At 48.6% G+C, this 12,780-nt stretch overlaps 1 protein-coding gene across 15 annotated transcripts in view; it reads right to left on the reverse strand.

Moving 5' to 3' along the window:
* tns1b (tensin 1b) overlaps positions 1-12,780 on the reverse strand; it is a 164,239-nt gene that overhangs the window by 19,137 nt on the left and 132,322 nt on the right. For all 15 annotated transcript variants that reach the window (XR_013130436.1, XM_077002488.1, XM_077002487.1 and 12 more), the window contains one exon: positions 646-2,160. Coding sequence is in view for 14 of the 15 variants with exons in the window: in XM_077002488.1 (XP_076858603.1) it covers positions 646-2,160 (1,515 nt within the window). In the remaining variant the exon portion in view is untranslated. The remainder of the gene's footprint in view (positions 1-645; positions 2,161-12,780) is intronic.

Here is a 12,780-nt window from a genome sequence, read left to right on the forward strand (position 1 = left end):
TGTATGTCCTATCTGTCCTCAGACAAGCGAAACCTATAGCGATAAAATCCCAGTAAGTCCTGCTCCTGTGATGTACTAGACTAAACATGATTATGAAATCAGGAACAATAGGCCTAATTTAAACAGAAAACATATTTATCCACCTGCTCTGTGATTACATCATCTTAGCAAATGCAACACTTTTGACCTTTTTGAGCTGAGAAGGACAGATAATGTTTGGCAAACTTAAGACACTTGGCTCTAACCATTACAAAGAGAGTCTCGGTCGACTATCGTTATTTGGCCCTGAGCTGCTGAGAGCGGCTTTGATGTGCACTTCTCCAGCTGCGTCTGGCTGTCATGCGGGATCGGGCCAACCGCATTACTCGCAGAGTCAGGGTCAGCGGCATTGTACCAGCGCAGGAGAACACCATGGCTGCGTGCGCTTCCCAACGTTGAGTTACGCAATCCGCACGTGCCATGAAAACGCTCGCGTGTGAGGTGAGGTGCCGTCTTCGATTAGCTTTTATTTCTTTGCTCTAGGTAGTTCTACACACCTGAATGTATGGAATACAGCTCACCTGAATTCCTAAAATTCTACAAACCTGAATCCATGCAGTTCGTATGAATTGTGTTTTAGAGAGAGTTTAGCAGAGGTTAGCTTACCTGCTACGCGATGGGCCACCAGGCCGTCCAGCTTGTAGTCGACATCCTCAGGGTCAGTCTCCCGGGGCAGCAGGGACAAAGAGGCGGAGTAGCTCCGCTGGGGGACGCCACGTGGGCCGGCCTCTGATTGGTCAGAAGATTGAGCCGCTGTGCTCTGGGGATACGTGTTGAGGGGTTTCAGCTGCAGACCACCAACCGTAGGAGTGGGGCCCAATGAGTGGGCCGGGACCAGGCCATCTGGCTCAGTGCTCAAGGGGTGACCCACGCCCGCGGACCTCTGAGGGCTGAGACGAACCGGGCTTTCTGCAAGGTTGTACTGCATGGAGGATGGAGGTTGTTGGACAGGGGAGGCCCACTGCAGGGGCTGGGTGTACCCAGCCGGCGAGACCCCTGCCTGGGCGTGTATGGCAGCGTCAGCCTGATAGGAAGGTCGAGCCTGGGTGTGGGTGAAGGACGGTTGGGTGGTGACCACGCCAGAGGGGGCGCTGTAGGACTTGGGCATCTGGGTGAGTGCGGGGTCCAGGTCCAGCATGAGCAGGTTCAGGGTCTCGATGGACTGCTCGATCTCCTGCTGCGAGGCGGCACGGGGGAACTCGGGCAGGCTGTGGGTCTGCAGGGCCGGGCTGAAGTGCACGCCCTCGGTGACGGGCTCCTCCGGGATGCCGTACTGCTGCCAAACGTTCAGGCCCCGTTGCACGGCGTCCCGGCTGCTAGTGGTGCGGGTCGGCGCCCTGGGCATGGGTATCTGCTCTGCGCTGGGCACAGCGCCAAACGACTGTGACCGGGCGAAATTGCCGCTGTGGCCGGCGTAGCCACTGAAGGGCGCCACTGGGTCGCACGGCAGCTGTTCCTGGGTGGAACGTGAGGCTTGGTGGAGCATCACAGGCTCCGGGTTCCTTCCCTGCGTTCCCTTCTCCGGGCAGGACGCGTCTGGGCCGTTTATGGTCGTCTCGGGCTGGTAGTACAGGTCAGCGGGGGTGGCCCGGCCCTCGAGTGAAGACATGGTGCCCAGGCTGTCCACGCTGTTGCCTTCCTGGCCGTTGGGCAGTTCATCATCCAGGATGTCCGTCTCCCTGTCTATGCTGCTGTGGCCGTTGACATGGACCTGAGCAGGAACCAGGTGGAGGACGCCTCCTCCACCACCTCCACCTCCCCCAGAGCTGCTCTGATAGCCGGGTCGGTGCATGGGTGCCTCCAGGCCGCTAAGGAGTTGTTCCAGCTCCTGCTTCTCCTCAGGGCTGAGGGGCTGGGTGGGCGGCAGGCTCTGTGGCTGACTCACTGTTGCCACCTGCTGACTTGCTTCATCTGTGCGGTCGGTCTTGATAGAGGCTGTCGAGTTTCCAGAGTCGCTGCTCACGGACAGGGCGTGGTCAACAGGATGAAGGGTGTGGTCCGAAGTGGGAAGGGCGTGGTCACCTGTCGTGGGGAGGCCGTTCAATGTAGCATCCAGCGAGTCCTTTTTACGAACCTTAGCATACAGGCTACCATCCAGAGGACCTTGTGTGTGAATGACGTCTGTAGAAAATCAGAAACATTGTGTCGTGAATGTTACTGCCCCATAGAAACTCGCCAAGTGTTCTTTTACTCACTTGTCTTTGTGTTGCAATGAAATAAAACAGAAATGAGCACTGGCAGTCGACACCAAAGCAGCCCTGCCCTGCTTACATGTTTAAGTCCTGATCAGAAACATATGCAGAAGTTCATGTGAGTTTATACCAAAAAGCACCTGCATTCAACTACTACTAATACCACTTCTATGCCATCCAGAACAGAACACACAATAACACTAGTGCTGAGTCCCTGATGGTAATCCTGCTGGAGGTTACATCAAAAGAACTGGCATTACATTTGTGCTGAAAGGATTTGTTCTGTTTGACCATCATAGCCCTACTACATGTTATTAGAAAACCCTCCCCTCCACAAACACACCCGCCCATATGCGCTCACACCCCTGGGCAGTGATTCAATGACAGCTTCCCCAGAGAAGTACAACACTCCTTATCCAAAGTTCTGACTCACCCATGGAAAAACAGTCTCACAAGTAAAGGTTGGAGGCATTTCCTGCCTTCTTGGAACTAAGGCATCACAGCATACACCCTCTCTCTCTCTCACACACACACACACACACACACACACACACACACACACACACACACACACACACACACACACACACACACACACACACACACACACACACACACACACACACAGACTTGGGCAGCTGGGAAGTCTATTTGTCTGCTGCAACTCTGACAATGATGGTTTTGTTTTCCTGCACTCAAGTTTTGTCACAGCACATTATGTTAGATACTGACCTTCCCAAACCACCAAGCCACTGCTTGCTCTGTGGTATCAGTTCTCAGAGCAGGGCTGCTGACACAGAGCTACTCCTCTCAAGGACACACTCAGTTCAGCAGAGTGCCAATACACTGTTGATAATTGCAATGCAATCAGCCATAATTGCCTTCCTCTGATCTGCACCATATACCTACACACTAAACTCATTATAGGCAAATGAGACACCTATCCAGCTAGCACAGAGTGAGACAAACAGACCAGTGCATGTGTGTGTTTATGTGTGTGTATGATTATGGTGCTTCACCCAGTCTGTTATAAAAACATCATTCATTTGTTCAGAGTCAGGATGTTATGTTCACTAGATTTGCCATGATGCTGTGGGATATTTGACCATCCAGTCTGACAACTCAGCTGAAACAACTGTGCAGCGCGATCAGCACACGACGACACAGGACACGATAACCACCCATTCCTGTACCCCTCACTAAAATATGACAACCTAGAAATCTCACATACACTTCCTGTAGACATCCAAACAGCAAGCACAAACTGGTTAAATAAAAATCCTGAATTTCACAAGCTTACATTTTTATTTTGCCCCAGAGATTCCGGTAATAACCGAATGCCATGTACATGGGCGTCGGCAGTGAGAACACTGAAAAGTGGAGCAAGGTCAACCCTATGGGGAGAAGAGCATCTCCACTGAGGGGAATCTTCAAAGCAGGTGGCTGCTGTTTGTTTATGTAGTTATGCTTTCCAGTTGTGTTGTAACCAAACGCACGAGGCCCATTATTACCTTCCCACTATTAAATGTTATTGTAAAGCCAGAGAAAAATTACATGAAACCTTTTACGTCCAGGTTTAAGTTTTACACAGGGTGACAGACACACCTCCAAAGGTGACAGACACGCCCACCAAGCCGGGACACTTTTTAGATGCTTTTAAAAGTGACGGACTCAGAGTGCGGGCGGACAGGCACGATTGAGCTCTGTCTCAATCAGCCCAGGCCCCAAGCCAGCGCTTTAAAAGCCAGGCACGGAAAAAGTGAGTTTTTTCCTCGTCCCCCCCCATTCACATGCTTAAGTCTTTCCAGCATCATACAGAACTGTTAGCTTAGACACAACACTAAACCCTACCCTGCTGGGACAACACGCCCACACCGAAGACACGGAGGACAACAAACCCTAGCTGTGCACAAGTTGGTACTAATTGAAAGTTGAACCGAGACATTTGCCTTGGCCATCTCGGGTTCATTTGCACCTAAAAACAACCTCAGTGCCGTCATCCGAAGAGCTGGTGTGACTGCTGGCCTCAGGTCTCTCCATATGACAGTCACATTCATGAGACACGCCTCCCTCCTGAAAGAGGAACCGCCTTCTATTTTGGCGTGCGTTTTTATCACCTGCTGAACGCAGCGATGCCTCTTCATCTGCACCAGCGAGTAACCGCCACTCCCTCATCAACGTCCTCCCTTCACTAATTATTGCCCGTATACACAGCCAGACGCCGCGGCTTGGCGAAGCGCTACGAGAGGACTTCTTTAACGGGGCGATTTTCTTGAGGAAAACGGAGGGGCCATGTGAGCCTCCCTACCTCAGCGGCTGGTGCTCAAGCGCTGCTGGACGTCCGAAGAACTTTCACGAGGTGCAGCGTAGCTCTGCTGCTGGGTTCCTCTGGCGACACGTTAGTGAGCAGTGGAGGGGGAGGCACTTTGGCTCACCACACACACTCCTCCTCCCGCAGTAGTTGGGTCAGTTCTGACAGACTCCTAGAGAGACTCTCCCTAAAGGATGGTCCGTCTCTCTCTCTCTCTCTCTCTCTCTCTCTCTCTCTCTCTCTCTCTCTCTCTCTCCCTCTCTCTCTCTTTCTCTCTCTCCCTCTCTCACACTCCCATCTCTGTGTCCTCTAACTGAGAGGGCGTGATTTTATCCTTGCCCAGCTGACTGATACCTACCATCATGACATCATGGGGTCTTTCTTGTCCTGTCTGCATCTTTCAAACTCCTCCCTCATTCTCACTCTGGCTCTCACATGCTCAGGGTGCGACACCCTACACCACACGGGGACACAGAACTGTACGCACAGTCTCAAGCCAAAGTAAAATTATGTCCATACATACCTTCTCAAAAAAACATAGAGGCACTCCCTTACTCCACAGCCATGTGTTGGAGGAAAGACAGAGAGCTTCGGGTATCTGACAAGCGTGAGGATGGAGGGTCTCGTGCTTCAATGAACAACATTTTACAAGCTATCAGAATTAGTGCAGGAAAATAAAGCCAGACAGCAGTAGCTGTGGGAGGTGCCCAGCCCTACGCTAACTCAGGGAGGAGAGAGGAGGTCCAAGAACTTGCAGGAGGGGGCTGAAGTGGAATTTCTGTGCTGTCAAAAAAAAAATGATGGGTAACACTTTACAATATGGTTCCTTAATTAGCAGATGAAGCGTCTCTGCATAGTTTGGCTTGCAGTGGTGAAACGAGGCGATTCCTGTTCCATACATCAGCCAGTGCAGGCCCGGTTAGGCAGCCAGAAAGAACCTCCTGCACGGGCTTCGGTTCTACTCTACAGCTGCCTGCTTTCGGGGACCCTCCGCCCCGCATACCATGGAAAAGTTCAGCCCATTAGGCTGTGTTGTAAAAAAAAACCAAACGAAGACTCCACCCACCATCAGCAAGGGAGAAAATGAGAAACAATCCCAGTCGAAACGGCTGAAAGCAAACGGAAGCCATGTACACTGAAGCCACTGTCTCTGAGCAAGTGATCACAGAGAGACACTGGCCAGGTCCACAGACTGCCTTAGACAAACATCACACTGTTTCTCTTGTGCTGCAGAATGCTACTCGGCAAAGAGCGTATTGATCTGAAGTCCGGGAAGAGCCACAGGAACTTTAATCAAAGGACTATGCAGCCAAACTCGAGTACAGAACACCGAGGTCTGAGCTGCAGTTGAAGACCACACAGGCATCCACTGTTCCTCAGCTCTGGCCCTCAAATTCCCCCAAAGCCCGTGTTTAACTATATCCATGCTCAAAGCTAGAATGACTCATCTAATGTAAGACTTGATGTATGAAGTCAAGTGTGGTACTCTTAGGCAGCAGGGGTGGATGAGCACTCCAGCTAAGTTAAATACGATTCCCTAACATGAGCTTATAAGGATATTGTGGAGATAAACCTGGGAGTGCCTGATCACACACAACACAAGAGGAACGCTGGAGTCCTGATTTTGAGGGTAATGATTTCCAGGGGACTTCCATAGTTTTTAAACCCTGCGCCGGTTTAAGGAGTGGAAAAGCTGTGTGTTATTTTGAACACTGTAAAAGAATCCTTGTCTTCAGTCATAACAATGATTTACAAACGCAGCAGGGGAGTGCAGTGTGTGTACATGTGTGTGTGGTTTGAGATTTATACTGTTTTGCTCTTTATCCAAACCTTTTAATAGCCAGCAGGCAGAATGGTTTCTGCTTTCACATTAATTCATTGATGTCCTCTCAAGGCGAGTCAATGGCTGAACCATTAAAATACCCTTGATCCCAAAAGCAGGTAGCTCTCAAGGACCGAGCGCTGGCTTTGAGCCAAGCCAGATCAGCACACTGGCATTATTGTCTACTTGCGAAAAAAAAGTGCATCTCTTATGTTTGTCAGCATATTCAAACTTGGAAGTCAGTTTGAAAGTGAACTGGAAATCCTCAGCCCTTAAATATACATTCACTGTCTCTGTCCCCCATGGGGCAAGATGAGAAAACACAGGAAACCATTTGTTTAGGGACATACGTGTGTGACAAAAGAGTTTGAAAACATTATTGTAGTAATAGTGTGATAAAACCAGGCCATTATCCACAGGAGGACTAGAGGAATGTGTGTAACTTCCCTTTTCAGCATGACATCATATGTCTCTCACAAATACGCGCACGCACGCACGCACACACACACACTAGGCTAGGATTCTGTGACAGAGAAGGTGAACAGCATGGTGCCCCGTGTAAAACAGGGTAATTATTACCGAGGCAGCCAGCCTTTTGCCAAGTGGTCCCCTGACACGTGTGAGCTGTGGTGGGCATGCGGCTTCAGGAGAGCAAGCAATCCTGAGTCATGACACATATATGCTGCTCTCATATCTGAGCGGCACTGCACGGCCCTCAGACGCTATTTAGAGTCTATACATCACACATAACTACCGTGTCTAAGTGTCTGGGCTGTAAAAATACACGTGAGCTTTCCCCTGTGGCCTGATACACTGTGTATCACCCTGACCCTGAATACCCCGGGAATGAGAAGAAAATGATCAGCTTTGGCAGTAAATGTAGTGCTGCTTTTAAATGGCTTGTGAGAAAGGAACTCAAAACACCTGGACAAGGAGAATCAACAACCTGAACCCCACAAGGATGTTGTACAATGGAAAAAAAAAAGAGATTTTTGTGTCATGTTTGTGAGGAGTGTGTGTTTGTCTGTGTATGAGTGTGTGTGTGTGTGTGTGTGTGTGTGTGTGTGTGTGTGTGTGTGTGTGTGTGTGTGTGTGTGTTTAAAATAACCAAGTACCGAGTAAGCATGGCTCTTGGTGTGATACATGAGAAAGCAGCGGACACTCAATCATGGAAAACAACTACCACTGAGTAACATGTTCTGTGCGGTCATCTCACTCTGACCCCACTAGACTGTGAGGCAAGGCTTTGCATAACAGAAGCTTTTAGCTTACAATGCTGCACATCATACACTAGAACACATTGCATATTGCTGACAAAGGTCCAAAATGACACCCAACTAATTCATCTGAAAGTAATCACATGTATCACAAAGCTAAGAGTGCAGTTCTCAAGTTAGATGGGAAGGAGATCCACCCAAGATACACAGTCAAGTTGTTGCAATGTATAATGGCTGTGCTTACACACCAGACAGAAGCTGCCATGCCAGTTCTGCTCATGTACTCCATGTATGGTCGTCAAATACACACTGAATGCATGCATTAATTTTTGTGCAATCAGATAACATTTTCAGGTCGGTTCCCTTAGCACTAAAATCAGTAGATCAGAGTGGAACGCACACCGTGGGCCAGATACAACAAAACAAATGTTACAAAACAAATGTCCAAAAGAAAATAAAATAACAAACGAACACTTGTGACTTTACTGAGTAGTGAAAATATTTGATTTGCTACCTTGAAATTTTGCTGTCCCTGGAGCCGGACTCTGTGTCCTCAAACTAAGCACTTCAGAGGCAGACATCGTCTCCGCTCCATCTGACACAAAACTCTTAAGTACAGCTCATAAAAGATGCATTAAAGATGCTTTAGGCTGCACACTTTAAAAGAAGCCCATTAAAGTGCTGGGTGGGGGGTAAAAAAACGGTGTCTTGTGGCATGAAGAGCTGTTCATCTAACTGTGGGATTTGCTGAATGTGGGTACGTCATCAAAGCTGAGAGGACTCTTTGTGTTAGCAAACATCGCTAAATCCGCCCCCTTCTGCATTCCCATCATCCACTTCTCCAAAGGTCACCCACAATTTCAAGAAAGTAGGGTGTATGCAGGACATAGTGGGGTCTAGGAGAAGACAGAAACATTCACAATGTTTGGGGGATGCGAACGTTGGATCGGAGGTAAATAAACTAGATTTTTTTTTCTCGCCGTGTGAAATCGGAAGTGTGGCGTGTGAGCGTGTGAAGACGGTCAAATGCGTGTGTCACACGCTCAATGCGTGAGACTTGAGAGCCCTGGGTGTGTCCATTATATGTTGTTAGTGAAACTAGCGGAGACGTGACCCTTCACACGCAGCGGCCCACGTGCCTCAAGCACGATGCCGTTCATGACTAGCGTTTCACTAGCATTGATGTAGTGTCTCAGGAAAAGCAACCAAGCTACATTCCGAGCACCGGGTCATGATGGGCAGGCTGTTGGACCAGCAAGTATTGGTTAGCTGAGGTTCAACTAGCATGCTCTTTCTTCTCCCACTCTCTCTCTCACACACATACTTTGTACAACATGGCTAATTATAAATCAGAGGTTCTCCCCAAACATGGATAATTGTTCTAACATAGGATGACAGCAGCTTGGTGTGCTAGGGCACAAATCAGAAGGATCCTGGTTTGAACCCAGATATCTTCTGGCTGCTGCTGTCAAGCACTTTAGAGAAGCATTTAACCCCCAAGATCCTCCAGAGGTATTACACTGAGCCCCATTCTATTAGCTTACCATGGGTAAAGTAAGCCCCCTGAGAGGGTCTGTGTGTTTCTATGAAACCGCCAGTTCAGCCAAACGTAGCCAAGTGACTTGCACAGGCAATTTTCTGTGTAACTTAAGCAGCACTTTACCCTAAAATTATTACTTCCTTGTTCATTGATGCAATTACATTCCTCCCAACTTTTGTCATCTGAAAGGTCCCATTCTTTAAAAAAACAGAGAGCAATTAATGGAAGCAATTCCACCAGATTTTGGGGGGTGACCCAGTTAAGCTAGCAGCCAGCTTTGGGATCGGTAAGCCACTAGATCATTTTGAGTAGCTGCAGGAGATCAATGTGTTTTCTGGTAACAAGTAGTCCTACCCAGCTTTGGAGAGCAGAGCCCAGTGGCTTACACTACACGGAACAAGAAGATGCATATTGCACACCTGTGTTCATAGCAACTGGTTAAGGAAATGTCTAATGGTCCAAACTATAAGAGTTAAGAAGACTATGGTGGATGAGTACATCAGCTCAGACTCATAAATATCAGTGCTGTCACCATGTGTCATGGGTCACCGAGAGTTATTTTGAGGGGGAATATCTGACCCGTGCCGAGGTATGCACTCAGTGGCCTGGAGCTCGTAAAGGAGACGAGCCAATTGGAGATTATAAAGAGACAGAGACGAGTCCCATGTGGATCAAAATGAGACCTCCTTACTGCCCTGCTGCTGTGCACCCACATCCTGCTGGGCTGGGTGAGGAGAACCGTGTGAGCAGCAGTTGGAGAGAAAAATCCAGCAAAATCAGAAAGTCCTGGCATGGAACCCACAGTGCAACCCACCCCCCTTGGCATGTTTGTTCAGCCCGGGGAGTGGAAAGGCTTCAAATCCGTTTTGATATGAGTCTGGGGTGCTTAGCGTAACCCTAACCGGCACGCTTTAGTCCCAGGCTTTTCATAAGACCAGCTCATCTATGTTACACAACTCACTCACTCGCGTTTAGTCACACAAGGTAGGTTAACCCCTAAAGCCCTCAGGGACTGCAGCTGATGCCTTCGTTTAACAGATTAAGACAAAATTCTCTAAATCTGTGTGTGCACAACGGTCTGTTATGGTCTTTTGAGAACAATAGAATTAGACCGCATCAGATCACAGCAGCTCCAAGACACTACACCTTGTACACTGGAGGCTTCAAAGGGGAGCTGGCTTGGTTGTAACAGGTGGTGAAAAACAAGAGATTCAGAGTGTGCTGCTCAGCGTCTGCACCGAGCTCAAAGCTGAGCTGTGTGGAAAGAGGAAGAACCCGAAAACTCCTCTTCCTGCTCCTGCCTTGCAAAAGCCTCCTGCACACGGAGCAAAGTGGCAACATTTGTCACCATTGCGCCTCTAGAACAACCATAAAAATCGGACAGACCACACACGAACAGACGGCCTTCGAGTCAGGTCCTATGGAGGAAAAACGCAGGCTGTGTTAACAGGTGGGGACAGTAAAAACTTTGCACGGGGCCCACAGGTCCTTCTCCTTGTGTGACTTCCTGTTCAATGCCACGACCTCTGAGCCTGCCAGGACTGCTCTAACACACCCCAGCCCTGAACATGCAACAATACAGCCTGATGAAAAGGTTAACAAGGCCAATCAATTATTGTTAATTAACCAATCAGGAGCAGGCAGATGGAGAGGTGACAAAGAGCTCCTGCTGCCTGCAATAAGAGGGGTTAATTGGAGCAAGCTCTGGTGCAGACTTGTTTACGCAAGAACCATTCATTCACACTGCTAACCGCACGCCTTTAGCATAATGGCTGTCGACTCTACACACATTGCAAACACTGTGGAGGCCAGTCATCCAGCAGCAGAGCAGAGACGTCAGCCGCGGGCTACACTTAAAGACGTGTTAACCACACTCAATCCGACCATATGAAAATCAGTTCTGTCTGCAAGGCCCTGGGAAATATTTACCACACTGTGGCTTATTTCTGCTGTGCCATGAGTCACTGATTGAACAATTACACACCCAAAACTGCAGCCTAAGAAATCCAGGATAACTGCTCAACTAAATACAGTATGCAAAACTGCTGGATTATCACTAATCTATACCAAGTCATTGAGTCATTTAGGTAATCATATGAGTCATTTAGGTAATCATATGAGTCATTTAGGTAATACTGGAAAACTGCATAGAAAAAAAAGGGCATGGCAAAAAGAAAAAGAAAAAAGACCATATATCTTAAAATGCAAAAATTGCTGTTCAGTGTACAACTTCTCATGAGAAGCAAATGCAAAGGAAAAGCAAAGCAGAAGCAACAATGTCATCTGTGTCAGCAAGACACATGCAGTTATCACAAACTACAAGAATGTTCTGAGCGTACCAAAGCGCAAGGCCTACCTGAGATCAGACAGCATCCGCTGGGTTAAGTCGTGCTATCGTACCACTGAAAACTGAGCTTCTCTTTGTCGGTAAGGGCCAGTTCTCTTCTGTTCCAATCAGAGCTGCTCAGCTCTGTGTACATGTGTGTGTGTGTGTGTGTGTGTGTGTGTGTGTGTGTGTGTGTGTGGGTACATAGTTAACTGAAGCTATGCTCTGTGTCACTCCCCCTCTGGTGAAAGACAACAGAAGGACCTTTCGTATGTGGAGGACCCTCCCATCTCGTGGTCCTCCCATCTCCCTGTCATCACCCCAGCCTGTCCCATGTCCCTGCCTCCGCACTTTCCTCAACTAACTATTTAGAATATGCAGCAGCACCAGGCCATGGCCAAACACCAGCGTGGCCTCAGTAAACCGGCCCCTAGGAGGTTTCACAGCCGCCCTGGAGACTGCTGCTCCGCCTGCCCCGGGTGGAGCAGAGGCAGCTGGTTTCCGTAGTCCCTTTGGTCGGCTTTCACTCTCTCCCTCCGTGTGGTGCAGGTTCCCCGCTCGTTCGGCCATTTCCCACACGGGTTCATCTCTCCTCTTAATGTGTCAATAATGAAGAGTGCAAAAAAACAGTACATACAGTACCGCACTCGACAAAACTCCAGTTGTGCTTTTGGCGTGTTGGAAGCGTGTTGGAAGCGTGTTGGATGCGAGCCCACAGCGGGTGCCGTTAGCCTGCTGGGTGTGAGGGTAATGTTTCTCGGCTGAAGGCCATGCTTAGCAGCACACGTGTCCGACAGCCCAGCGAGCGCGGAGGCTGCGATTGGTCTCGGTGCGGGCTAACCTTGGCAACAGCAGCTGCTAAACAGTTTCAGCATGTGAGGTCAAGGAAAAGAGCAGATAAGACATCTATTACCACGCCATTAATGTGTCAGTGGAGATAAAGCATTCACCTGTATTATCTAGTTAGATTGGGTTAAACCTCTCTTGCTTGTAGCCTAGTCTACCGCATTGATGGCACATAGATTTGGCAGAACAAAGCCATAACTAAACGCATTTCTTATTAAGGGTAAATTTAAAACAAGAAATTATGGGTTATGAAAACCAGTAATCCAAAATTATCCATATTAATGATCCCTACTATATATCTTCAACCTAGAACTTATGTTTATTAACAGCAACACAATAACTCAGTGTTATTCAGTGTACTGTCTCTAGCAATTCGAATTTTATATCTTGCTCGACTCTGGCCTCATGACACACAGCCACAGACTCCTCCTAAGAACGTCTCCTCCTGAGAAGGTCTCCTTCTGACAGCATCTCCTCCTGACAGCGT

This window comes from Brachyhypopomus gauderio, chromosome 4 (genome assembly GCF_052324685.1).
Source record: "Brachyhypopomus gauderio isolate BG-103 chromosome 4, BGAUD_0.2, whole genome shotgun sequence".
Classification (NCBI taxonomy): Eukaryota; Metazoa; Chordata; class Actinopteri; order Gymnotiformes; family Hypopomidae; genus Brachyhypopomus; species Brachyhypopomus gauderio.